This window comes from Tupaia chinensis, unplaced genomic scaffold, assembly GCF_000334495.1.
Source record: "Tupaia chinensis unplaced genomic scaffold, TupChi_1.0 Scaffold144276_1, whole genome shotgun sequence".
NCBI classification, from domain to species: domain Eukaryota; kingdom Metazoa; phylum Chordata; class Mammalia; order Scandentia; family Tupaiidae; genus Tupaia; species Tupaia belangeri.
The window spans coordinates 2,453,687-2,479,618 of NW_006204133.1; the positions used below are offsets into that span (position 1 = coordinate 2,453,687).

At 45.1% G+C, this 25,932-nt stretch overlaps 3 protein-coding genes across 7 annotated transcripts in view; 1 reads left to right on the top strand and 2 right to left on the bottom strand.

The window, feature by feature from the left end:
- Nucleotides 1-52: 52 nt before the first annotated feature.
- Nucleotides 53-7,576, bottom strand: COA5 (cytochrome c oxidase assembly factor 5). Its single transcript, XM_006166587.3, has 3 exons — nucleotides 7,386-7,576; nucleotides 2,975-3,058; nucleotides 53-385 (listed from the first exon to the last, which is right to left on the bottom strand). The coding sequence occupies exons 1-3, from the start codon at nucleotides 7,482-7,484 to the stop codon at nucleotides 344-346; spliced, it is 225 nt and encodes a 74-aa protein (XP_006166649.1). The 5' UTR covers nucleotides 7,485-7,576; the 3' UTR covers nucleotides 53-343.
- Nucleotides 7,577-7,620: 44 nt separating this feature from the next.
- On the top strand, nucleotides 7,621-17,447 carry UNC50 (unc-50 inner nuclear membrane RNA binding protein). Of its 2 annotated transcripts, XM_027767563.1 has the most exons (7): nucleotides 7,621-7,761; nucleotides 8,743-9,026; nucleotides 9,748-9,868; nucleotides 15,132-15,271; nucleotides 15,359-15,460; nucleotides 15,872-15,938; nucleotides 17,100-17,224. In XM_027767563.1, the coding sequence occupies exons 2-6, from the start codon at nucleotides 8,747-8,749 to the stop codon at nucleotides 15,895-15,897; spliced, it is 669 nt and encodes a 222-aa protein (XP_027623364.1). In that variant the 5' UTR covers nucleotides 7,621-7,761; nucleotides 8,743-8,746; the 3' UTR covers nucleotides 15,898-15,938; nucleotides 17,100-17,224. The 2 variants fall into 2 exon arrangements, with proteins under 2 accessions (XP_027623364.1, XP_006166648.1); XM_006166586.3 differs by lacking the exon at nucleotides 15,872-15,938 and having other exon boundaries at nucleotides 7,622-7,761; nucleotides 17,100-17,447.
- Nucleotides 15,987-25,932, bottom strand: part of MGAT4A (alpha-1,3-mannosyl-glycoprotein 4-beta-N-acetylglucosaminyltransferase A) — a 153,908-nt gene continuing 143,962 nt past the window's right edge. For 2 of the 4 annotated variants that reach the window (XM_006166583.3, XM_006166582.3), the window contains exons 16-17: nucleotides 19,461-19,523; nucleotides 15,988-16,850 (exon numbers count right to left, since the gene is read on the bottom strand). In XM_006166583.3, the coding sequence (XP_006166645.1) occupies nucleotides 16,785-16,850; nucleotides 19,461-19,523 (129 nt within the window). In that variant the 3' untranslated portion in view covers nucleotides 15,988-16,784. Of the gene's footprint in view, nucleotides 16,851-19,454; nucleotides 19,524-25,932 lie in introns of those variants that run through there. The other 2 variants (XM_014583420.2, XM_027767559.1) reach the window with 2 other exon arrangements.

Sequence of the window (25,932 nt, forward strand, 5' to 3'; positions counted from 1 at the left end):
GCACAAACGGTGTCATCTGATGAAGTCAGGATTAAAAATAACAAACTTTCCATTCTTTGTGCTTTAGAGCAATTCTTAAAATGCATTTATTATGTTTCCAGCCTACAATTGTTCAATTAAATTTTTCTTCTAAAAATAACAGGAGAATCATTTACTTTATGTAAATGATTTTGCATATTTACATATTCAGAAACAAAAGTGATCATTTGTTCCCAGCGTTCCATGGAGGGAGAAACTAGTCCAATCAGATGCAGCAAAAATTACGTTTCCTATTTTGGCTTCTCTGTGTTAATGACCAGAGAACATCCTTTGTTATTTTCACCTTGGTTTCAACACAATGATTTCAGTATCCTTTTCTTCCTCTGAATCTTGATCTGGTATCCAGCTGAAAAATAAATGTATAATTACATCAAGTTTGGTAAAATATATTAGTTTAAATACAACTTTGGTAAAGGATCTCATTACATGAGAAGCAAACAGTTTCCAGCAAACTCAAAAAGGCAATTGTAAGAGCAACCCAGAAAAAAACACAATATATAAATATGGCATTAAAAACAAAGTCCCACTTAAAAGTGATCAGTAAGGATTTCTCTCTCAAGTAGGAGCCAAATTGCATTTATCTTTTCCTTTGAACTATACTCAGGATGTGTTCTGCTAGCAAACTTCCTACATGTGTTAAGTTTCATATGTATTTAAACCTTTAACTAAACAGCAACTTAGAGAAAAGAAAAATCCCTAAAGTGAATCCCCTCCTCATAGGTTGACTGCATGTTCTTTGACTGAAGTCTCACAGTACAGCCCCCTTTTAAGGGCAGTAGCTGGCGTGGAGGGTTCTTAAGACGAAACTGGACAGTCAACATCATGCCCCAGAAATTCTACAGGAAGGAGTTATGTCGGAGGCAGACACTACCAATGCGTCCACATAGCCAGCGTGGAACAAGACAGCCATGAAGCATCTGAGCGCTAGATGAAGTAGCTAGTAGCAATATTTTCACAGACACACAAAAAACTTGAAACATGGGAATAACTAGATGGTGAGCTGCTCGCACTAAGAGGACACAGCAGATTCGCACGTCCCATCTCACCTTCAATGGGACATATACGCACTGTCTGAAAGAGCAAGCAAAATGACTCACACTTACACTGTTGGGTCTGGTTTCTGCCAAGCCTGTATTGCTGAGACGGCGCCAGCCAACTGTGATACAGCTCCATTCATTGTGGAAGACTGACAGTGACGCAGTCTCAGCAATGATAAGATTCTATTAGTCTGCTAAAGATCCCCTACCTTGCTCTTTCCAGTGTCAAAGTATAAGTGAAGCTTTGCCTTACATTAATATTTAGAAGTGGTCAGAACATCTCTACCTTTTATTCAAGATCATTACAAATTTCTGTAAAAGGTAGGAAAATTATCAAGATTTATAAAATTGGGGTTGGCCTATGGGTTAAAGGGGGCCAGACACCATGTGGCAGGCCACAGTCTGAATCCTGCTCCCTGCAGTGGCGTGTGTGCAAACCCCAAATCCCGACAGGATGGAAAAATGGAGGAGAGGGGATGCTTTCTCCTCTGACTCTTGTTGGTGAGCACATCGGCCCTCTGGCAACTAAAATGTTTAAAAATTTTAATTGTTTAATTTTTTGGAGATGACAGACTGGGCTTTAGGCGAGAATTTCAGGGAGTTTATATAAATCCAGTGGCTTGATGTGATTACACAGTACGCCTCACCGTTATCGCCTACACTACCCCTTTGTGACTTCTCAATTATCTAAACATGCCTTGAAATTCTAAGAAAGCTAAAGGCTTTCATATTACGTAACTATATGAGGGAAGGCAAGAAAACCCTTCTCTTTTTACATTAAATGACAGGAAAACATGCCAGATAATTGTGCCACTTGAGAAAGGAAAACAGCGTGGCCAAATCCGCTCTAACTTTACACCCTCCCTGGGTCTGATTTGCTGGCAAACACGCTCAGGTCCCGTTTGGCCTCCTGGATCGTGAATCTCTGCACCTCCTGTTTCGTCAACAAAAGGGAAAAGATGTGCAGTGTATTTCCTAAATAAAAGCAGGCCGAAGTCTAAGTTACTGCTTTCACTAAAGGGATGTTCATATTTCTGATTTCACATTTTCCCTTCCACAAGAAAAGGATCTGTTTCCATTCCAAGGATCTCTGTAGATCTTTTCTCGAATCAAACCATGCTAGAGTGGAACCCCACAAATCTGTAATGTCTTTTTAGGCCTCTTTCTCATGATTCATCAATCCAGAATTCAAACACAGATACTGACATTTTCCTTTTGTTATGTAAGATAGACCTTAGATTCCCACACTACGGGCCTGTGAGTAATTGCCGAATGACCTGAATTCACAGTAACCAGCATCAACCTCTGTATATTATCTGACAAGACTTCATTCTCACACAGAGGAACTCAGGAAGGCCAGCCGCTCTGTGAGCATGACACAGTGAATGACAGAACAGTCAGCTGCGAGGGCTCACGAATGCCGTCTGAGTGGGAGTAAAAAATATGACCTATACTTTTCCCCACACTGTCACTGCAACCTACCTGCAAGTTTTGGATCAGCAGAAAAGTCATGATGTACTTCTCTTTACTATGCAAAAATGTGCCATGACTTTTCTGACAACCGGATAGTAAGCCACTCAAACATTTAACTCCATGCAGATGATCTTTAGCATAAGTTTTATTTATTTAGCCATAGGGTGTGTGCGCTTGCTGAAGAGAGACAGTGAGAGGGAAAGTGAGAAATCACACCCCCGGGGGGATGGCCACCCCACACCACAACCCTCTCTCCATCCTCCTCCTGGGATTTTGGGCACATGCACACAGGTGCCAAGCATGATTTTCAAGCCACCAGGTCTGGGACTCAAACTGCAGTCTCGGCTAAATGGGAGTCCAGTGCCATAACCACCATGCCATCTGCTGGCCCCAGCATAACCTTTTAAAAATCTTTAACCACTTACCATGGATCTTTTACACTCAAAGAACGAGTATTTCAATGCTTTGCAGTATCCTTCCTTCAAACACTGTCGAGGAGATTTTCCTTCCTATGATACACAAAACAATATAAACCTGGGAAATTTTCTCACAAAATCCAAAATAACTGTCCTTCCAAAAAAGTTTTTATAAGATGTTAAACAAGAGGAAACTAGTAAATTTTACAACAGTTCTTCACTCATCTTCATTGTTAATGCTTAAAGAGAAAAGGATAGAATGAAAAATTCATAAAATAATTTTTGAGCACTCCAAGGAGGCTCTTTGAGTTCTTAAAATCATTAATTTCTATGAGATACTTTTCTATATAGTTTATACAGATTCTAGAAAACAGTCTGTCCATCTCCTTATGGCTGAAACTCAAACATCGGTGAGAACGCTGTTAGTGTCAGTACGGACGATGTTAATGCGGTGGGCTGGAGTGCACCCCAACAGAGACCTCTGGTCTGTTCATGCACCAGGAAAAACGTAGCAGGTCTCACCTGCACAGTGTGGGGTTTCCCCTCAAGCAGGTTTGGGCTTTCCAACCTGGATTTTGCACCTGCCAGTCACACTCCCCTAACCTCTACTCCAAAGAAAGCGAGAGTACCACGTCTGTGGTGTTCCTGCTGCCCAGGAATTGTGGCCGCTTTCTAGTCTGTCTGGGCCCTGGATTTCAACTGTTAAATCTCAGTGACTCTCACACTGGAACAGAGTAGTAGGCATCCTTGCCTCTTCACTTTCCTCCCCAAACTCCGCAATACTGCCACCGGGGGCATGCCAGAGGAACAGCACAGGGACAAAAGGCTGTAACTTACTCAAAACCTGATGCCTCCCAAACTGTAGATGTCTAAGATGCTACCTCTTCACAAGCTTCCAGCCTATACTGCGAACTACCCGGTGGGAAGATCTATGTAGACACGTTAACGCTAACAGAGAAATGTCAGTTCATTATCCCCTTTTACCGCGAGCTGTCCCTTTGTATTGAACACTTGGCTGGGTTACATCTCCCAGCCTCCCTGACAGCTGGGTGTGGTCACGTCCTTAAATTCTAGCCAATGGAATGTGCAGGAACTGAGATGTAAAACCTCTGGGTTGGTCCTTAGAAAAGAGGCCTGTCCCTTCCCACATACACCGTGTTACAGGGCCTGATGCTGTGGAAGAAGGCAGTCGTGGACCAGGTAGAAGAGCGACATCCTGCCTCCTGTCACAACACCTAGAGCCACAGATCAAGGGTCTGGGTCCATGGAAGCCCGAGGAAGCCACCCGGGTCCTACTCACATGCACAAAAGAGAGAATACTGTCTTGGCTAAGTCACTGTTATTTCTGGGCCTCTGGGAGGAAATGGCTAACGTGTGGGGAGGTAGGGAGAGGGTGGGAACAGCAGTGGAATCTGTCCAGTTAAGGGCGCCTGTCCCCACCTCCAGGTGATTCCGATGAAGAGTGAGCAAGTCTGACATAAGGCAGAAACCCTGTGAGTGAGGTTCCCCTGACAGAGCTTCACCCTTTCCGATTTCCCAGCAGTCATAAACCCAGGAAATGGATCCAAAGGATGTCTTTTTTTGGTTGTTTCTTTTTTGAGAGGTTTTTGCTATAGGGCGTGTGCGCTCGCCTGAGAGAGAGAGAGAGAGACAGACAGACAGACAGACAGAAAGCGAGAAATCACCGCCTGGGGTCGCAATCCCTTCTCCTCCATTCTCCTCTCGGGATCTTGAGCACGCACGCACACGCGCCCCGTGTGAGTTTAAGACACCAGGTCCGGTACGCGAACTGCGGCTGACTACATGGGAGTCCAGTGACATAGCCATTATGCTAACTGGTGGTCCCCCAAGGGATGTCTTCATAATCTTTTCCCTTGCTTCTCTTCTCCAGCCCTACTGGAATTTACATCGTATCACAATTACTGAGTTTCTCTGACCCCTACTGTTGGTTTGCTGACTAGCTCCCCAGCAGCATCTACAACTATTCATAAATACTCGTTTATGCTGAATTCCTCCCTAGAGGAAGGTGCTGCAGGTTTCAGGCGGGTTAAAAGACTGGCAAGAAGAGACTATATAGCCTTCACCTCCCATAAAATCAGATTAACTTCTCTACTCAAGAAGCTGAGGCATAGGGACCAGCAGTTAGCGTAATGGCTATGTCACTGGACTCCAATGTAGTCAACCGTGGTTCGCGTCCTGGACCCGGTGGCTTAAAACTCACACCCGGCATGTGTGCGTGTATGCCCAAGATCCCGAGAGGAGAACGGAGAAGGGACTGCGGTGTGACCATCCTCCCTGGGGGGTGATTTCTCGCTTTCTGTCTGTCTGGCAAGCGCACACGCCCTATAGCAAAAACCTCTCCCCCCAAAATAAGCTGAGGAATCAGCGATCTGCACCATGCATGATCTGGCCATACACTTCAGGCACATGTCCTTGTCTTCAGAGTCCCCCGTGGGGAGAGGTGGGCAGTAGCAACCAGTGACACCATCCAAGAAGGTAGAAGACTGTGCTGGACCTGCCAAGCACAACGCGGGCTTCACGTCACAGCTGCCCGTGTATACTCCAGCTGAAGTCACCGCTGGGATGAATTTAAGACCAACTGCAATTGCACTTTCATCCCAGAGGCTGTTTATGAACATCGGGTTTTCCTAGGTGGCCAAATCCAGCATCAACAAGGCAACATACTCAATATCCCGGCCACCTCTCCGCCCACAGCCTCCTAGCCCCTCCGAGATCCACTTTCTACAGGGCAGAGAACGTGTCCCATTCATGATTACTTGTTCCCTGAGTTAGAACTCAGCACTCGGAAAATGTTTGCTAAATTAATCATTGCAAAAAACGAACTTCGCATTCTTTATCGCCCTCTACTTCCACGGGGAAGTTTTTGCGGAGATGAAATTATTTTGATTTGGGTGTTCATTGAATGCTTTAAACTGTTCACCTCCACGGCCTTCCTGGTGAAGGCCAGGATAAAACCCACACTCCTCACCCTAGCGCCCAGGCCGTCACACTGGCTGCGCCCTTCCTCTCCAGCCTGTCACACTCCTCAGATCCCAGGCCCCACAGGCACTAGCTTCTCCTGGCTCTCCTACACCCCTGCCTCTGCACGTTGTATTTTTTTCCAGTTTCTCCTCACAACCATCACAGTCCTTCCTTTTTTTTTATTTCATAAACTACTGCTCAACCTTTGGAGGACTCAGCTCAAATGTCAATCCTCTGAGACGTTTTCAAATTCTGAAACAAAACCAGTTGATCTCCTCTGGGCTCAGGCATTTCTTTCTTTGGTTTATTCATTCAACAAGTATTTAGTAAATGCTGACAGAGCCCATATGGCAGGAACTTAAGATCCTTACCTGTCGCTTTCTCCCTTACACCAAGCTTACATACATACTGATAAAGATCCAGCTCCGGAGCCCGGTACCCAGCACCGCCTGCCACTTAACAGGCAGTCACTAGGAACTGCCTGGACACAAGCACCAGTGAATGAAGCAGCAGACTGGAAACCCGGACAGGGGAACTGGAACAAGGTCTCCTCACCTGTACAAGTTTAACCAGAAAATCCCTTGAATTTATAAAGTTTTCCTAGACACTGGGAGGCGAGTCTGGCAGGTTGCTAACGTGCGTGAACCAAACGCAAATTATGCCTCAGTGGAGAGACAGCCTGACAGATGTCCATCTGGGGACAGGCGTCTTCTTTGAAATGGGAACAATTCCCGAACTACGTTCCAAGATGCAAAAACAACTGCACACACTTGACTGCCCCCCTTATCCGGCTCCTGTAATTGGAAGAGGCACTTGTGTTTACTAGGCCTCTAACCACAGCCTGGGTCCCAGGTCCACTTCGAACCTCACTGCATGGCATGTGTCACTGCCTTCGGTCTGGGTGCAGAGAACCGCCGAGACTGCACTGCGAGCACAGCGCAGGGAAAGCAAGACACAACACGGTGACAACACGGCGCGGCCCCGTGTCGACAACTGCGACTCAGAATCAATTTCGGCAAATTTAGCATATATTCCGTTACAAATGAGAAAGTAGGGAAAACCACCAGCCAGTACAGTGTACCAAGCCCACGTAACGCTCTACTGTAATTATAGTCTCATTTCTCGGCGCGCAAGAAACCTGTCTCCATTCTCCTTGCGCTCGAGCGTCTAGCGGTGTTGCCAGCGTCCAATGAACGCTCGAATCGAAATCACGTCGTTTCCACAACAACCCGAAGGGGTGGGTACCGTTTGCCTCCCTCTGGACACCTGAGGAAACGGGGGCTCCGACAGCTCAAGGGGCCGCCCCAGGTCAGAAGGCTGAGCGGGTCTACATCTCGGAACGGAAACCACGGCCCCCGAAGGCCTCCGCAGGCCGCCCGGGGCCCGTTCGCCCGGCCCTGCCTCCCCGAGGCACCACCGGGAGCGCGGGCCGCGCTACCTGCAGCACACAGTCGGACTGCAGCAGACACGCGCCCAGGTCCTCCTTCACGCCCGCGCACGCGCCGCCCTCCGGCTTGTCCTCGTAATACCGGGGCATCCTCCCGCCCGCCGCGCCGCGACCCTCTCGGCCCCGACCGCCGCGACCCCGCCGGGCCGAAGCAGCGCCAGCGGCGGAATGAACCGGAAGCTGTCACCATAACTTCCGGGGCCGGTGGGCGGTGCGTGCGCCGGAAGTGGGCGCACTTGACGCGGCGCGCCCGGAGCGCCAGTGACGTTGCGGCCAGGGAAGTTGGCCCCGCTGTTGCTGGGCTCGGCTGTTGGGCCGCCGAGGCTGGATATTTCGGACCCGGGTCGAGGCCGCAGCAGGGCTCCAGGTGAGGCCTGGGGACAGCTCGGCCCGCGCGCGCCTGGGGCTTGAGCCGAGGATCATCCCTTGGCGGCAGCTGGCGGTCCGGCGTCACTGCGGCCGAGCAGTGACCATGTCCGCACCCGGCCCCCCGTTATCGGGGGAAATTAAGGACCCCGGTCACATTCGAGCCTCAGACAGAGGAGTGGTTTGTAGTGTGAGCGTCCGAAATGTTGTGTGGAACTGCTCGTGCTACAACGCTGATCACTGCCTGTCTGAAATCCGTATGTAACCGGGGGCTCTGTTTTCCTTTGCTCGATCTGGCGGCCATACCCGCCGCGCCGGAGGCTTGCAAGATGGAGTGGGGGACTGGGCTGTGGGCGTCGGGCCGGGCGGTGAGCTGCACTTACCTGCTCCGGACTGCCTGGACTGGCCTCCCACTCTGTTAAAAAAAATGGGAGCAAAACAGTCGGAACTGGAGTTTCCCTTTAAAACAAAACAAAACATCCTAGTGAACGAAGAGCTTGCTGGCTGCACGTTCATGGGTGAACAGGTCACTTATTTTACCTCTTGGGTAGTACCGTTTTCGAATCGACTTAAGCAAAGGTTTTTCATTAAAGGCTCGGGAGTTTGAGTCATTTCTGAGCTCTGCCTTGTCACTGTCTTGTGCTCACAGGGAGGTCACTTCACCTCCCTCTACCTGCTCTCGCGCCCTCAGCCAGCAGGAGCTACTTGGGAGGGCTGTCGGGATCGGATGAGGTGAAGTATGGGAAGCACTTGAGCGCTGCCAAGTGTTCAGAAGGGTTGGCGTCACCCTCCTGGTAGTGCCATCAGCAGTTCTCCAGCCCCTAGACAAGCCTCAGAACAACTGCATTTGCTTTTGACCCCGAACCCTTCCAAGGCTTGGGAGAAGAGGTAAAGTGACCTCCCTGCTAAGTAACTCGGGAGAGGAGTGCTGCTAGTCAAAAGTTTCTTCCAAGTGTGTAAGAACTTTTTTCCTTCCGTCTAGGGAAATGTTACCAAGTACATCAATGGGTTCCTCTATGCAGGGGAATGGAGTCTTGAATTCCAGGGATGCAGCCAGACACACAGCTGGAGCAAAGCGGTACAAGTACCTGAGAAGGCTTTTTCGTTTCCGGCAGATGGACTTTGAGTTCGCTGCCTGGCAGATGCTCTACCTGTTCACTTCCCCACAGAGAGTTTACAGGAACTTTCATTACCGGAAGCAGACGAAGGACCAGTGGGCCCGAGATGACCCTGCTTTCTTGGTCTTACTAAGTATCTGGCTCTGTGGTAAGTGTTGCAGTAGACACGAAAACAAATCGAGCATTTCAGATTAGATTTGTCATTTGGAGGATCCTTTGTTAAAAGTGTGTTGTGGGTCAGGATTTGGGGATGTTTGAAGCTCCCCCTCCCACCCCTACGAAGGTTCAGAAATCTCCTCAGAGGAAAGAAGGGTGTACTCCTTCCTCGGTTTACAGGACCTAAGCAAATGCCAGAGTAAACTGTTACCTCAGGACTCTTTCAACTACTATGACTCAATACCCTAATGCCAACTTAATGTGCAAAAGAATATTGAGATGGGAAATTGCATTTCACAATCAGGCAGATCCAGAGTGAGCGTTCTGAAAGTACTCATGTGAATTTCAGAAACTGCTTTTAAGTTCTCCTGTAGTGTAATGAAAGCGTCCCAGCCACATTTAGGGCGTTGAAGTAACATGTTACATAGTGCGTAGGGTGTTTTTCATCCTTTACTGGACCTAAAATATGAGTGCCTTTTCTGTACCCAGAAAAACGACTAGCAAGAAAGTGCACCATGTTTATGTCACTAAGGTGATTCAGTTTGTCTCAGTGGCCATGATGTGAGTATATTTCTACATCAGGTCCTGGAACACATCTTGGGAGCTTTGTTTCCTTGTCCCCTCTATAGTCTGGGCATCTGAAGGCAGGGAATGTGTCCTGTACCCAGAACCTAGCAGAGTGCCAGCATGAATCTTGTCCATCTTTCTTTCAGTGTCCACTATAGGATTTGGCTTTGTGCTGGACATGGGGTTTTTTGAGACCATAAAGCTGCTTCTTTGGGTTGTATTCATAGATTGTGTTGGTGTTGGCCTTCTAATATCAACTTTAATGTGGTAAGTACTGTAATTTTGGTTTTTCAGCATTTGAAACCAAGGTAGCTTAATGGAAACTACCCATTTTTTAAAAAGAATTATTTAATTCCATTTGTAATTATTTTTTAATTTAATGAGAAAGGTAAAGTAATAAAGCAAGCCACCTGGTCCAGAACTCAATCTGCAATCGGCCATGTGGGAATCAAGCGCCTTTAACTGCCGCGCCACCTGCCGGCCCCAGAAACTCTCAATTTTGACTACCTAGGTTATTATAACTCATCTTCCTGTGTTGCTGCCAGTATCAAAAAATACTATTCAGGGTGGTCTATATTGTTGAAGTACAGCAAATAATTACAGTAATGGTTGTATCATACTAAATCCCTGACTTTGCAAAAATATGCATTTAGCAGGTTCTGCTTAAGTTGTCTGGATGATAATGGCTTTTTACCTTTGTCAGTGGGCACCATTTCTGAAAGTGTAAGATTTAGAAGATTATTTCATGGAGTCTGAGTGTGAATCTTTGACATTAAATCAAGTATATTTGTGTCAAGAATTTTTCTTTCTAAATAAAACACTCACACACACAGGTTTTATTGGAAAGGTTCTCTTTCTTTGTCTGGGACTGATTAGACAACAGCGGTGTACTGAGTATAGATCTAGTGTTGGGTTTTTTTGTTCTCTCACAGATAAAGCTCCTGAGTGATGGGCACGCTGGATGATGGGCAGCAGATGTGACAAGGGACCTCCATAGTGGGTCAGTGGTTGAGGAGGGATGTCAGAGAGAACACAGTAGAACACTTTGACTGCAGAGAGGGTCGCAGGGTTCAGATGCCAGTTCAGGCATTGGTGTAACTCTTAGCCCAGGTCTCCTCTTCTCTAAAGTGGAGTCAGTTAGCTATTTTGACAGATGTCTGAAAGGACTGTAACATGAAAAGCTCCGGGCACATAATTAGGTGTTCGCCGTATAGAAACTATTAATATTTTAAACAAAATTGCAAGACTGTAACTTCTGATGATGCCAACTTTCACTTTCCTCTGTAAGGTCTGACTGGTGTGGTACAGGTTTGGATGTGCCAGATGGTTGATAATGGTGTGTACCGTTCATCCAGAATTCTAAAATCTGACTTAATATTGCTCACTGTTACATATTCATAACTACATGGTTTGTGAAAAAATTTTAATAAATAAGGCTTTCAAAGGAATAGTTTTGTTTGTAGCAAGCTTTCTACCATGAGTGCAGTGATTCAGGGCAGAGAGGGGTAGGGCACAGAAACCAAGTCCTAGTAATAGAATGAAAATAGGAAAGGGCTCGGTAAGGTTTTTTTGGGGCAGGGGGAGGATTTTCACTATAGAGTGCATGCACTCACAAGAGGGAGAGAGGGTCAGATAGAAAGTGAGAAATTACCCCCGTGTGGATGGGGGAATGCCAGAATCCCTTCATTCTCCTCTCGGGATTTTGGTCATGCACACACCCACACCTGGTGTGAGTTTCAAGCCACTGGGTCCAGGCTTCAAACTGTGATGAACCATGTGTGAGTCTAGCACCTAGCGCCTTACCCACTATGCCACCTGCTGACCCTACTCAGTATGCTTTTTTATTTTTTTATTTTTTTTTAATTTATTTTTTTGGAGAGGTTTTTGCTATAGGGTGCATGCACTTGCCAGAAAGAGATAGAGAGACAGATAGTGAGAAATCACCCCCAGGGAGGATGGCCACGCCACAGTCCCTTCTCCTCCATTCTCTCAGGAGCTTGGGCATGCATGCACACGTATCTGGTGTGAGTTGAAGCAACCGGGTCCAGGACTCGAACCGTGGTCGACTACATGGGAGTCCAGTGACATAGCCATTACGCTAACTGCTGGTCCCTCTACTCAGTATGCCTTTGAGAACCCATGCTGTGTTGTGAATTATGTGAGGAGCTAGAAATGATTATGTCATCGTGACCATCCCACTGGCATGCCTCAGGAGCCAGCCTGAGTGGGTGTTTTGTGGTGAGGTGGAATAGTTGATCTTGTAAGTGCAAAACTACAGAAGTGTGGGACAGTGTGCCAGGTCTGGGACCACAGGCTGACACCGAATAGCAGGGGAGACATGCGACTAGAGAAAGTGGCTTTAATGCAGTTCAGAAAAATACGCTGAGCATTATCTCATAGGCTGCATGTGTGGTTGGGGGATAGAAGAGAGGGAACTGGGACCAGCAGCTAGTGTAATGGCTATGTCACTAGACTCCCACGTAGTCCACTGCGGTTCGCGTCCTGGACCTGGTGGCTTAAACTCACGCCGGCATGTGTGCGTGCGTGCCCAAGAAAGATCCCAAGAGGAGAATGGAGGAGAATGGATTGAGGTGTGTCCATCCCCACTGGGGGGTGATTTCTCGCTTTCTGTCTCTCTGTCTGTCTGTCTGGTGAGCGCATGCATGCTATAGCAAAAAATAAAAAATAAATAAAAAACTCTGAAATAAAACAGGAGAGAGGGAACTTGGAAGCTTGAGGAAATACCAACTTCACACTTCAGGAAAAATCTCTTCCGTGATGTGGAGGAGCTGGAAAGGTAGGCTAGGTTGCATACAATGTATCTGTGTAAGATAGAGGCCCAGCCAGGTGACAGGTGGGGCTGCAGTGCTGGAGCCAGCTGGGGACCTGGGTTCAGAGAGCAGGTCGATCCAAACATGCTGGATCTGCCCAAATGTTACTACAGGGCCATCACATTTAAAATTGCAAGTTTGTATTCTCTCTCCTCGATTGCTTGATTTTTCCATAGTACCATCCAATGTGCATTTATTATTGTCGCTCTTCTCCACTAGGTCAAGGCAAAGATTTTTGTTTGTATCTGCCAGTGGTCACCTGTGATCCCGATTGGTTGAGGGAAGCTCTCAGTGATGGACCCTGTCATAGACGCCTTCTCTGTGTGCGTATCTGTCTCTCTCTCGTTAATTTTAAAGAGAGAGTGAGTGGAGGATGCCCAGAATAGGCAGTGACTATAGGAATAGAGAGGAGAGAGGTAGATTCATAGGGAAGAGGGAGGAAGCCGAGGCCTGTTTTGGGATGGCCTGCAAGCTGTGGGCTTTGATCACTGAGTAATAGATGAAGCATTTCACGCTGGACCTGTTCAGGAGCTTGTTGAATATTTAGTGGAAATGAAGGTCAATAGACACGGAGGTGGACAACCCTGAACCTACAGGCAACAGCCTGGGCCAGTTTGAGGACATGATAGGCACCATGATGGGAGATGAGAACACAGTTGTCTGAGATCTTAGAACAAGTGTCTGGGGACCAGCAGTTAGTGTAATGGCTATGTTGCTGAGCTCCCATGTAGCCGACCATGGTTTGAGTCCCGGACCCAGTGCCTTAAACTCACACTGAGCACGTGTGCATGCGTGCCCAAGATCCCAGGAAGAGAAGGGATTGCGGCATGGCCATTCCCCCTGGTGGTGATTTCTCATTTTCTCTCTTCCTTTCTGGAGAGCACACGTGCCCTATAGCGAAAACTTCTCCAAAAAAGAAAAAAAGGGGGGAGGGGACAAATGTCTGTGTCCTAAAGGCAAGACTCAGAGTGAGGATGGATGCTTGGAAGGCACCCATTTCAGGGGCAAGCCAAGGGCGAAAAGCAGCAGGGGAGGCACGTGGGGTGGGCTCCATGTTCTCCTCAGAGGATCTTAATGGCACCTGTTCTTGGCTAAAACGGGCAGTGCTTTGGTAAGTTCCACTTCGTTCAAGTGAAGCAGAATTATTTTGACATTTTCAGAAAACTAAGTGCTAGACCACTTTTATTAGAACCTCTACTGCTTTATTTTCTATTTTTATCTTCATTATAGAAATAGTTTTTTTTTTTTTTTTTAAAGAGATTTTTGCTATAGGGCACATGTGCTTACCAGAGAGACAGAGAAAGAAAGTGAGAAATCACCCCCCCAGAGGGATGGCCACGCCACAATTCCTTCCCCATTTTCCTCTCGGGAATGCATGCACACACACCCGGCAGAGTTTTACACTGCCCTGGATCCAGGACTCGAACACAGGAGTCCAGTGATACAACTGTTATGCTGTCTGCTGGTCTCAGCATTTTAATTGTGTCCTTGAATGGAAATGAAATGACACATTAAAAAGTACATCGAGTTTCCACAGGTGTGTTTATAACAGAATTTGTTTTTTTGGTAAGATCTACATTTCTGGATACTCTTTTCATTCATTCATCATGTAACTGGAAAACTAGTTGGTCATGCTGCAGAGCAGGGACATGAGCTTGAGTGGTTGTTCTTAGGGCTAGATGCGGCGCTTGGCATCTCCTGTTTCTCTCACCTCCTAATTGTGGTTTGAGCCACATCTTAGGCCCTGGACCTGTTTGCCGTCCTGTTCATTCTCGTTGCTGATGTTGCTTAGGCCCATGTTTAAGTAGCATCTCCATGCTGGTGAGTTCATTTGTTCTCCGCTAAACTCCAGACTTTACGCGCAGCTTCCGACTCCACACTCACAGGCACTTTGAGCATAACAGGTCCAAATTCCAACTTCTGCACTCTCTCTCCCACTTCAAGACCATTCTTCCTGCAGCCAGCCGCACCTTCGTCCATGGCAGCTCCCACTTCCACTTGTTCAGAGGACAAATCTCAGCCTTCCTTGATTCTTCCTTCGTTCTCATATCTGTGCCGCACATAGGCCCTGCAGGTGCTCCCTTCCAGCTCTTGCATACCCCACATCTCGCCTTCGCTGCCATGCCACCAGCCGCTCCATTCATCTCTTCCTCGCAGCAGCCTTCCCCTGGTCTCTGCATCCAATCCTGTCCCTAGTCTGTTCTCAGATCATCCACCAGGGAGACCCATCAAAACATGCAAACTCAACACTCTGCTCGCAACTCCACGATTGCTTCTCATTTCACCAGCAGTAAAAGCCAGAGGTCAGTCTTCAGATGGTCACAGCCTCAGATCGGGCTCCCCGTCCCCTTTCTTCCTACAGATGCACAGGTCTCCTTACTCCTTCCCTAGGCTTGCCACACACCGTCACCGCTCCCACCGTGTGGTTGTTGCCCAAACGTGACTTCACGGCCACTGCATTTAAATTGTACCTCAAGTTTGTGCTCTCCCTCCTTCTTGGGTGCTTTATCTTCCCTTAGTACTGCCCAACATACAGTTATTATCAGTTTTCTCCACTAGATCAAGGTGAAGACTCTTGTCTGGTTTGTTACTGAATCTCCAGAACTTAGAATAACGTCTGGCACGCAGACGGTCGTTGGTAGCTGTTTATAGAATTCACTTGATTGTATGATTAAAGACATTTTGATTTTGCTCTTCAGGTTCATCTCTAACAAGTACTTAGTGAAACGACAGAGCAGAGACTACGACGTGGAGTGGGGCTACGCCTTTGATGTGCACCTGAATGCTTTTTATCCACTCCTGGTCATCTTGCATTTTATCCAGCTCTTTTTCATCAACCGTAAGTAGCAGTTGCTTCTCAAAGCGCTGTTAGGTCTTTACTGTGTGTGTTGATCAAGAAACTCACTCTGTGCATCTCCTCCGGCAGATGTTATCCTGACAGACACATTTATTGGATATTTAGTTGGAAATACCTTGTGGTTGATAGCAGTCGGCTATTACATTTATGTGACCTTCCTAGGCTACAGTGGTAAGTAATTCAAGTTTGTGTTGCTGTTGTTGATTGAGAACGTGACAGGGACAGAAGAGCTGTAGCAGTGATTACTAATAGCTTAATTGTAGGGTGCACTTACAGGCTACCCCAAGGGTTTGGCAGGAATTCTCTCACTTAATCTTCACAACAACGGTGTGACGTAGGTTTTCCCAAACCCTCTTTCAGGCGAGGAAACCATAAGGCACAGAGATTAAGTAACTTACCTGTGGTTGCACAGCACAGCTAGAAAATGGCACGGAGGTACAGAATTTTATTTACTGCTGTAATGTAACTGCTGTAATATTCCTAAACACCAGTTACACTGCATCATTTCAAGAAGCCCTGTTAAGCCGGACCAACTCCCAGTTACTGGCAGGAATCTGTGACCACGTTCTCCCTTTACCCCAGGCTCTCGGGTCCTGAGTCACCAGTAACTGGGCAGAGGAAGGGCTCGGCCAGATGGACGGGCACACAGGTGTGCAAACTGAATTGGTATAAACTTTTTGAATTACACTTTTGCCTCATTTTTAGGTTTTAGTTCTGTAGATGCCCATCGATTGGGCCCAGTGTTTACTGACCTCAGGATGTATTTGCAAATTTACTCTTAAATCCTGTGGTCCGTTCATTTAAAATGAATGAAGAGCATACATTAACTTCCATTCTTGTTAAATGATCTCCATCAAATAAAGTCTAGAGATCTTAGATTGTTAGCACTGTGTGTGTGTATATATCGGGTATTTTTTTAGCCCTTTTTTCCTTGTTACTCTGGATGACTAGGACCTTACTGTACACACACACCTCTCACTCACACAGCTGTCTGCCCTGGTCAGCGGTGGACCCACCCCCACCACTACCCCTTTGGTCGTCAGGGACCACTTCACCCAACCCCTTATTGTGATGTATTCATTTGGGGATCAAGAGTCTCTTCCCTAGTGAGATGTTTGTAACATTTTATATCTGGTAGAAAATGAATTTTCATGTATTTTGAGAAAGTGCTTCAGTGACTAGAACCCTGCAGCACGGGTTCCCAAGTGGATTTTGAACACTCCTACCACGCAGCACAGTTTGAGTACAGCTCAGTTTCCAGGAAAGAATTTCCTGTACGAGAACTACATGGGTCAGACTGTGTAGTGAGCAAGAAATAGGAATATTTGGGGCTAGGCTTTTTATTTAGGAGATTTTGTTCTTTCCTAAAGCTTAGGACACAGGTTGTACATTCCCAAAATGAGGATGTAGTGATTCTTTTAATCCTGAAAAATCTCGTATGGCTAAGAGATGTTTTCCCCCATAACACTAGCCATCTGTACGTTAAGATGGCCTCCTACAGGCTTCTGAGCAGACACAGGTTTACAGTCACCGTTCTTCTCAGTATTTGTGGCACTTGTCCCTCACTTTTAGCCTCTTACTCCCGGTTTGCTTCCCCTCAGCCTGCGTGCCGAAATGTCCCTCTCAGTTTCTTCAGAGGCCTGAATGAGAAGGAAGCAGAGTCGCACAATTAGTATAGCTCTGACCATGAAAACATCGTCTCACTGATTCAAAATATGCAATCGTTTTTGGCCCCAAATATTGAAGTGCTGTCTTTCTTTGTTAGTCATCTTTTATAAAAAAATCAATTTGGATTTGTTTCCTTTTCCAGCACTGCCATTTTTGAAGAACACGGTAATTCTTCTCTACCCATTTGCACCTCTCATTCTCCTGTACGGGCTGTCCCTGGCACTGGGGTGGAACTTCACCCACACCCTCTGTTCCTTCTACAAGTACAGAGTGAAGTGAAGAGAAAGGTGACAGTACGCAACCTTAACTATGTCGGCAGTATTGGTGCAGTGATGACTTTTTGTAAAATTTGTAAATAACCTATCTTTGTAGATATCTTAAAGGTGTAAAGTTTGCAGATTTGAAGAAATATATGTTAACACTATTGTCAAGTACATTCCTTAAAACTAATTAAATGTACATTTCTGTAATAAATATTTTTTAAACTGAAGCACGCATACTATTTTAATATTTGCACACACAAGAACTACATATAAAATACCGAGAGCACAGGTGAAGATAAAAATGTTACTATGTTTATGAATAAGTACTTCTGACCGAGTATACTGGAGGACATGATACCCTGTCCTTGCTCTTGTCATTTACAACGTGCACAGTCTATCCCATGTCTAAACAACACTATGTTAAAAAGTTAAATAGGCCACATGACCCCAGGCTAACCACCAAAAGCATCTTTAACTGGTAATGTAACTCGAGCAGGAATCACTGCAGATAGCCCTAAACAGCAGTAACAGCATTTTCTACACAAGACAAAACCCAAGCCAAAAATAAGCAAAACCTCCCAAATACGTTAGACCAGAGCGGCCATGGCGGCTGCTCTTATTCTGAGAATCCTCTCACGTAATGAGGTCAACGAACACCTACATAACCTTGACACCACTGCCTTGACAGCAAGGCCTTCTCCCTTCTCCTTTCCCCAACACCCTCATAAATTTAGGATTCACTGCTATTTCTAACTGAAAATAAACTATTATTTACATCAGTGTTAAACTTAACAACAAATTTACTCAGAGTTTCACCCATTTTTATTATAATAGCCAGCAAGTGGTGTAGTGGTTAAGGCTCTGGACTCCCACATGGTTGACCATGGTTCAAGTCCTAGACATAGAGGCTTGAAACACACTGTGTGAGTGCGCGCGCATGTATGCCAAAGTCCTGGGAGGAGAAGAGATTGTGATGCGCAAGTTCTTGCTTTCTCTGTCTCTGGTGAGTGCACGGAATCTATAACAAAAACTTCTTTAAGGAAAAGAAAAAGGTCATCTTGAGTTCCACATAGCTTTTTTAACTTCTTTATTTCAAATACACATGAACAGTTGTGGCACAGAGAAACAGTGATGAAAGGCACAGTCAACAGGACAGTTATTAAGTTTCAATTATAGCAGCAAATTTGAAAATAAATAATCTTCCTTTAAAAATCCAACGGGTACCTAAAATATTACTACAGATATTAGCCATTCAACCAATGAAGACATTTTAAGGAAAATATGTATAATACACATAAGGAAAAAAAGTCTGGTACAGCCTGGCAAAGATTCCTCAGGCAGTTTCTTGAGGGGACGCTTCCAGGAACATCCCAAATGCAAAGAGGACCTCTCCACACAAAATGTTCTGAATGAAACAGTTTTTCATCCCCAAAACGAAACATTGGTACACTAGGCTGATTTCTGTCTTAGAAAACATTACTGTCTGTAAGGAAAGGAGAAGAATCGAAGCTGCTGGCAGTGCATCTTACAGTACTGTCGATGTCCGCCATTTTAAGGCTCAGAGAATATGTCTTCAAAAGGTATTTTCACCAAATGTGAGCAGACACTGAGCATTTCAAATCAATAATGGAATGCGAGTCAAGGTAAAGTACCGAACCTTTGATCCAGGACAGGCTGCTAATCGCTAACACGACAGAACTAGAAGCAAGTGATACATAAACTAGCCTCCCTCATGTCTAAGAGGATTACAAGATTCCCAACCACCATCCTTATTCTAGAACAATTTTAGCACCACTATTTACATTTTTACTGCAACATTAACAGTGGGAATGATGCTTTGCACAGTGCTTTCTCTTCAACACTCGGTTTCCTTTTTTGAATGGTGCCCTCTAGAGCACACTACAGTGCCAGCTCTTTCCTGTTTGTTCCATTGAAAATGGTCTAGTTAGTGCCCAAACTAGCGGCGTGAGTGTTCCAGGTTAGAGTTTATTTATAGGTATAGATGATGAACATGTCTAACAAAATTCTTGGTTTGGGTGCCTTTAAATTTTTTATTTTTAATACTGTGGCTTTTTTTTTTTTTTAAGCACTGTACGTTAACATGCATTAAAGAAATAAAGTAAGCGTATGGCTAAGAGATGTTTTCCCCCATAACACTAGCCATCTGTACGTTAAGATGGCCTCCTACAGGCTTCTGAGCAGACACAGGGTTTCAGTCACCGTTCTTCTTCGTATTTTCCCTCACTAGGTTTGCTTCCCCTCAGCCTGCGTGCCGAAATGTCCCTCTCAGTTTCTTCAGAGGCCTGAATGAGAAGGAAGCAGAGTCGCACAATTAGTATAGCTCTGACCATGAAAACATCGTCTCACTGATTCAAAATATGCAATCGTTTTTGGCCCCAAATATTGAAGTGCTGTCTTTCTTTGTTAGTCATCTTTTATAAAAAAATCAATTTGGATTTGTTTCCTTTTCCAGCACTGCCATTTTTGAAGAACACGGTAATTCTTCTCTACCCATTTGCACCTCTCATTCTCCTGTACGGGCTGTCCCTGGCACTGGGGTGGAACTTCACCCACACCCTCTGTTCCTTCTACAAGTACAGAGTGAAGTGAAGAGAAAGGTGACAGTACGCAACCTTAACTATGTCGGCAGTATTGGTGCAGTGATGACTTTTTGTAAAATTTGTAAATAACCTATCTTTGTAGATATCTTAAAGGTGTAAAGTTTGCAGATTTGAAGAAATATATGTTAACACTATTGTCAAGTACATTCCTTAAAACTAATTAAATGTACATTTCTGTAATAAATATTTTTTAAACTGAAGCACGCATACTATTTTAATATTTGCACACACAAGAACTACATATAAAATACCGAGAGCACAGGTGAAGATAAAAATGTTACTATGTTTATGAATAAGTACTTCTGACCGAGTATACTGGAGGACATGATACCCTGTCCTTGCTCTTGTCATTTACAACGTGCACAGTCTATCCCATGTCTAAACAACACTATGTTAAAAAGTTAAATAGGCCACATGACCCCAGGCTAACCACCAAAAGCATCTTTAACTGGTAATGTAACTCGAGCAGGAATCACTGCAGATAGCCCTAAACAGCAGTAACAGCATTTTCTACACAAGACAAAACCCAAGCCAAAAATAAGCAAAACCTCCCAAATACGTTAGACCAGAGCGGCCATGGCGGCTGCTCTTATTCTGAGAATCCTCTCACGTAATGAGGTCAACGAACACCTACATAACCTTGACACCACTGCCTTGACAGCAAGGCCTTCTCCCTTCTCCTTTCCCCAACACCCTCATAAATTTAGGATTCACTGCTATTTCTAACTGAAAATAAACTATTATTTACATCAGTGTTAAACTTAACAACAAATTTACTCAGAGTTTCACCCATTTTTATTATAATAGCCAGCAAGTGGTGTAGTGGTTAAGGCTCTGGACTCCCACATGGTTGACCATGGTTCAAGTCCTAGACATAGAGGCTTGAAACACACTGTGTGAGTGCGCGCGCATGTATGCCAAAGTCCTGGGAGGAGAAGAGATTGTGATGCGCAAGTTCTTGCTTTCTCTGTCTCTGGTGAGTGCACGGAATCTATAACAAAAACTTCTTTAAGGAAAAGAAAAAGGTCATCTTGAGTTCCACATAGCTTTTTTAACTTCTTTATTTCAAATACACATGAACAGTTGTGGCACAGAGAAACAGTGATGAAAGGCACAGTCAACAGGACAGTTATTAAGTTTCAATTATAGCAGCAAATTTGAAAATAAATAATCTTCCTTTAAAAATCCAACGGGTACCTAAAATATTACTACAGATATTAGCCATTCAACCAATGAAGACATTTTAAGGAAAATATGTATAATACACATAAGGAAAAAAAGTCTGGTACAGCCTGGCAAAGATTCCTCAGGCAGTTTCTTGAGGGGACGCTTCCAGGAACATCCCAAATGCAAAGAGGACCTCTCCACACAAAATGTTCTGAATGAAACAGTTTTTCATCCCCAAAACGAAACATTGGTACACTAGGCTGATTTCTGTCTTAGAAAACATTACTGTCTGTAAGGAAAGGAGAAGAATCGAAGCTGCTGGCAGTGCATCTTACAGTACTGTCGATGTCCGCCATTTTAAGGCTCAGAGAATATGTCTTCAAAAGGTATTTTCACCAAATGTGAGCAGACACTGAGCATTTCAAATCAATAATGGAATGCGAGTCAAGGTAAAGTACCGAACCTTTGATCCAGGACAGGCTGCTAATCGCTAACACGACAGAACTAGAAGCAAGTGATACATAAACTAGCCTCCCTCATGTCTAAGAGGATTACAAGATTCCCAACCACCATCCTTATTCTAGAACAATTTTAGCACCACTATTTACATTTTTACTGCAACATTAACAGTGGGAATGATGCTTTGCACAGTGCTTTCTCTTCAACACTCGGTTTCCTTTTTTGAATGGTGCCCTCTAGAGCACACTACAGTGCCAGCTCTTTCCTGTTTGTTCCATTGAAAATGGTCTAGTTAGTGCCCAAACTAGCGGCGTGAGTGTTCCAGGTTAGAGTTTATTTATAGGTATAGATGATGAACATGTCTAACAAAATTCTTGGTTTGGGTGCCTTTAAATTTTTTATTTTTAATACTGTGGCTTTTTTTTTTTTTTAAGCACTGTACGTTAACATGCATTAAAGAAATAAAGTAAGCATACTAGTTATCATAGCATTTATCTGTTAAGATTAGTAATTAAAATTTCACAGCTGTCCAAGTTAAACTAAATTTTATACATTGTAAATATTGCTACATAGCTTGGAAGTTTCCTTGTCTATAAGGGATTAGATTAGATATCTAAGTTCCCTTATAATACTAATGTATAATTAATAATTCACATTTCTCATTTTTTTGATAGTCCTTATTTAACTTCATTTTCTTTAGCTCTACTGATCTTACATCAAGGCTATGGCAATACAGTAAAAACAGGCATAAAAATGAATGGATGAACCGAAATACAAATAAATTTCATTAGCCATTAATAGCTTAGAAACAGAGATGTATTTTGGAAAACATTCTCACAGTATAAATATTTGGTTGGCACATAAAGGATTTGATCTGTGCTAGATAATAAACTAGTTTTAGTTTTAAAAAACTGAAACCCCCCAGAATGGAGTAGATTATCTGATCTCTACACATACAGGCAGAAGCTATTTTTCTCATAATGTATCTGAACGACCACGGTTCATTACCGTCTAATAGACTTCGGGTAGGCCCAGTGTAGTCTAAATGAGTATGAAGTAACGGTCCTCTTCCAGAGGAGAAGATTCCTTATATTCTCTTTTGGTCCTTCTACGACCTCATTCCAGCAATTCTTTTACAAAAGGCTACTAAGATGCTGCAACATTTTGCCAATAAACGTTCAATGAAGGCCTAAGAACTCTGCAGAGAATACCCTAGATGAGGCCCAAGACTTTACAAATAAAGTCTTCACGTGCCTATCAAGACATACCCAGACTATAGGGAATCAAGGATGAAGACTTCCTCTTGACCTCTTCCGAATATTGCATTCATTTTCTATTGAAGCCCAACAAACCACCACAAATACAGCAGCTTCAAACACCTGCCAGTTCTGATCTCAGTTCTGTAGGCAGCAGTCAGTCCAGGCTGGCTTCACTGAGTTCTCACTCAGGGTCTCCCAAAGCTGGAGTCAAGGTGTTGACCAACCTGGGCTCTAATCCGGAGACAGGAGTCGAATCCACGTCCGAGCCCAGGAGTAAGTGTGCGGGCTACACTCAGTCCGAAGCTGTAGGACTCGGGTCCCACTTCCTCAGCCAAGGCCGCTCTCAGCTCCGAGGGCCACCTGTGTTCCTTCCACTTAAAACTGCAACGGTGCCTTCAGTCCTTCTGCTTGAGCCTCTGCCGCTGCCAGCCTGAGAGGGCTCACAGGATCTGATTAGCCATCCCTAGATAACCTCCCATTGCCATAAAACGTGACAGAATCAGGGGTCACACAGGGTTCCCCCACAAGCAAAGCGGGAGGATATGATACATCATTGGTGCTGGGGGGCGGGGGGCAGGGGGCGGGCAGATACACACTGCTTTGAGAACAAGCTCCCACAGGCTGTTTCCATGTAACCAAACTTGCCTCCGACGGATCGCACTGTCAGGAAACAGCTTTGTTTGTTTTTCTTGTTAGGACATTTTTTCAAGGAAGGCTTTAAAGCTTTGCTGGTGGTTTTAAAAATAACCACACCTTTTAATGATTTACTGGTGTCACCACTGATTTCAAAGCAATACTTCTGTTCAAAGGCATTTTCTTTTTTTTTAAATTATTTTATTTCACTTTATTTATTTTTTTATTTCAATTTGACTAGAGAGGGATAGAGTGGGTGAGAGAGAGAAACAGCAAGCTGCTAGGTCCGAGACTTGAACCGCAGTCGGCCGTGTGGGAGTCTAGCACCCTTAACCACCAAGCCACCTGTCAACCCCTCAAAGACATTTTCAATGGTTGGATTAACAATAAGATGCATGTCTACAGCCTGGGTGCTAAATAATCTATTTGCCTTAAGCTTTTCACCACACTGTCCTTTTTAACCACACAGTACGGTGCAATGTATGTGGTAGGAAATGCATGAGACCATAACAAAGAAATCGTGGATCTTAGAATCTTGGCTGTGGGTCCTCGATTTTCTCTTCTGACCCAAAGCACTTGTGATCTGCATTATGACCTATCCACACATCTGCTTTTTCCCTCGTGATCAGAATTCATTAGTTCTGGCTTCCAAAACACTCACATCAGCCCCCCTCACACAGCACTGTCCAACGGGACCTGCACAGTGATAGTCTGTTCTGGGCAGTCCAGTGCAATGGCCCCTGGTCACTGACACGTAGCTAGTGTGACTCCAGAGCTGAATCCTGCGTTAACTTCAATAGCTACCGTGTGTCTAGTAGTGGCGCGCAGGCCAGCCGAGCTCCAGTGCGAACATGTGTGAGATCTACATCGGATGCCAAACCATGTCGTTTCGTATATATGTACATACATGGGTAATCAGTTCCACCATTTGCCACCTTTTCCATTCGTCATTTTGGGTAAGCGTTTGGTGTCACCTCCAGGTACGTATTTACCTTCTTTCAGCTCCAGGTACTCTTGGCCTCTTCCATTCTGCCCTGGCACTACCTTAAGGTCCACACCACAGTTTCCTGGGTGGGGAAGCATGGTCACTTCTAAGTGTCTAGTGTAGAACTGAGAATGGAGGAGGAAGCAACTCACAACGAGATGGCATGAGCACCTGCAGTAGCAGCAGGGAGCTAAGAAGGATGTGCCACAGCTCGCTTGGGAGCCTGAAGTTCGGTCAGAGCCAACACAGACACCACACACAAAATGGTGCCCCACCATCTATCAAGATGTAAAGAGCTAGTGTGTACCTATGTGTGTGGCAAGGACAGTAGGTCAAGGGAGTTAAGAAGGGGTGGGCTGAGCAGACTGGGCATGGGCCATGAGCTATGTTCATCCTAGGTACTGCTTGCAAATTCATGGAGAGGAGGGCACAACGAGGTCACTGAATGACAGAGATCTGCCCGAAAGGATTTCTAGGAACAGGAGTGATGACAAAGCCTGAGACAGCATGAAAACAAGAGAAAACTGGCCAGACAGGCTGAGTGTTTAAAGATGCCATTAACAGGACCTACAGGTGGTATGATGGTTAAGGCACTGGATTCCGGCATAGCCAACTGTGGTTCAAATCCTCGACCCACTGGCTTGAAAAACCACACCAGGTGCATGTGCATGCATGCCCAAAATCCCAAGAGGAGAAGGGATTGTGGCACGGCCATCCCCCCATGGGGGCTGATTTTCCACTTTCTCTCTCTCTCTGTCTCTCTCTGGCAAGTGTACGTGCCCTATGGCAATAACTTAACAACAACAAGAAGAACAGATGCCATTTACACATGGCATCAGAAGCGGTCATAACTTCTCTTCCCTAGGCTTTCAGACACGGCCTTGCTTCCTGAAACCAGAGTTGGCTACCAAGGAACCAGGATGCCAAGGGGACTCTTACACCTATCCATGCTGATTTTTCACCTTCCATGACTCATCTGTTTTGGCAGTAATACAGTATGCTAGGCTGGAGCCAACGTTTTATAATGAAAGTTTACTCCTCTTTTCAAATGCAATTTGCTTGTAGACACTGAGCCAAGGAAATTGGAGAAGAAGAGAAAATGAAAAGTAAATCTAAAACACCTTGATAAAATTTTCCCACTGGGCTTTGACATACAAGTCACTATTGGTAACAGGACTGACTTTACATCAAGGAAAGTAAAACTCATCACAATGTGGAGTGACGGAATGAACTGTACTACTGCAGCATTTCCAACTTCTTTCGCTTCTTAATGCAGGCCAGAAAGTGCTGCAGTTTGGCGCTGTGCTCAGCACGCCGGGTGAGAGGACGAAGCTGTCCAGGTTAGAGACAACCAGCTGCTCTTCACCTCGGCTGCTGGGCCCGGGAGCGCAGAACATGGGAGAATCGATCTCTTCACCTCTGCAACCCTCTTGGGCCTTCCAGTGTGTGCTGGGAACTGATGATAATTCATAATTTTTTGAAAGTAAAGTACATCCGTTTTGTGGCTAAAACTGATGCTCTTTGTTTACAGTATTTATAGTAGCAATATTCCTCAAAATTGTATGTTAAAGAGGGACAAGTACTTTTT

Excerpts from the sequence above, each read along its gene's own strand:
- COA5 (XM_006166587.3), bottom strand. The coding sequence starts at position 7,484 with ATGCCCCGGTATTACGAGGACAAGCCGGAGGGCGGCGCGTGCGCGGGC. Across the intron at positions 3,059-7,385 it reads AGTCCGACTGTGTGCTGCAG|GAAGGAAAATCTCCTCGACA; the intron begins GTAGCGCGGCCC and ends TGTGTATCATAG. Across the intron at positions 386-2,974 it reads TTGAGTGTAAAAGATCCATG|CTGGATACCAGATCAAGATT; the intron begins GTAAGTGGTTAA and ends TTTATTTTTCAG.
- UNC50 (XM_006166586.3), top strand. The coding sequence starts at position 8,747 with ATGTTACCAAGTACATCAATGGGTTCCTCTATGCAGGGGAATGGAGTC. Across the intron at positions 15,272-15,358 it reads CCAGCTCTTTTTCATCAACC|ATGTTATCCTGACAGACACA; the intron begins GTAAGTAGCAGT and ends CTCCTCCGGCAG. Across the intron at positions 15,461-17,099 it reads GACCTTCCTAGGCTACAGTG|CACTGCCATTTTTGAAGAAC; the intron begins GTAAGTAATTCA and ends TTCCTTTTCCAG.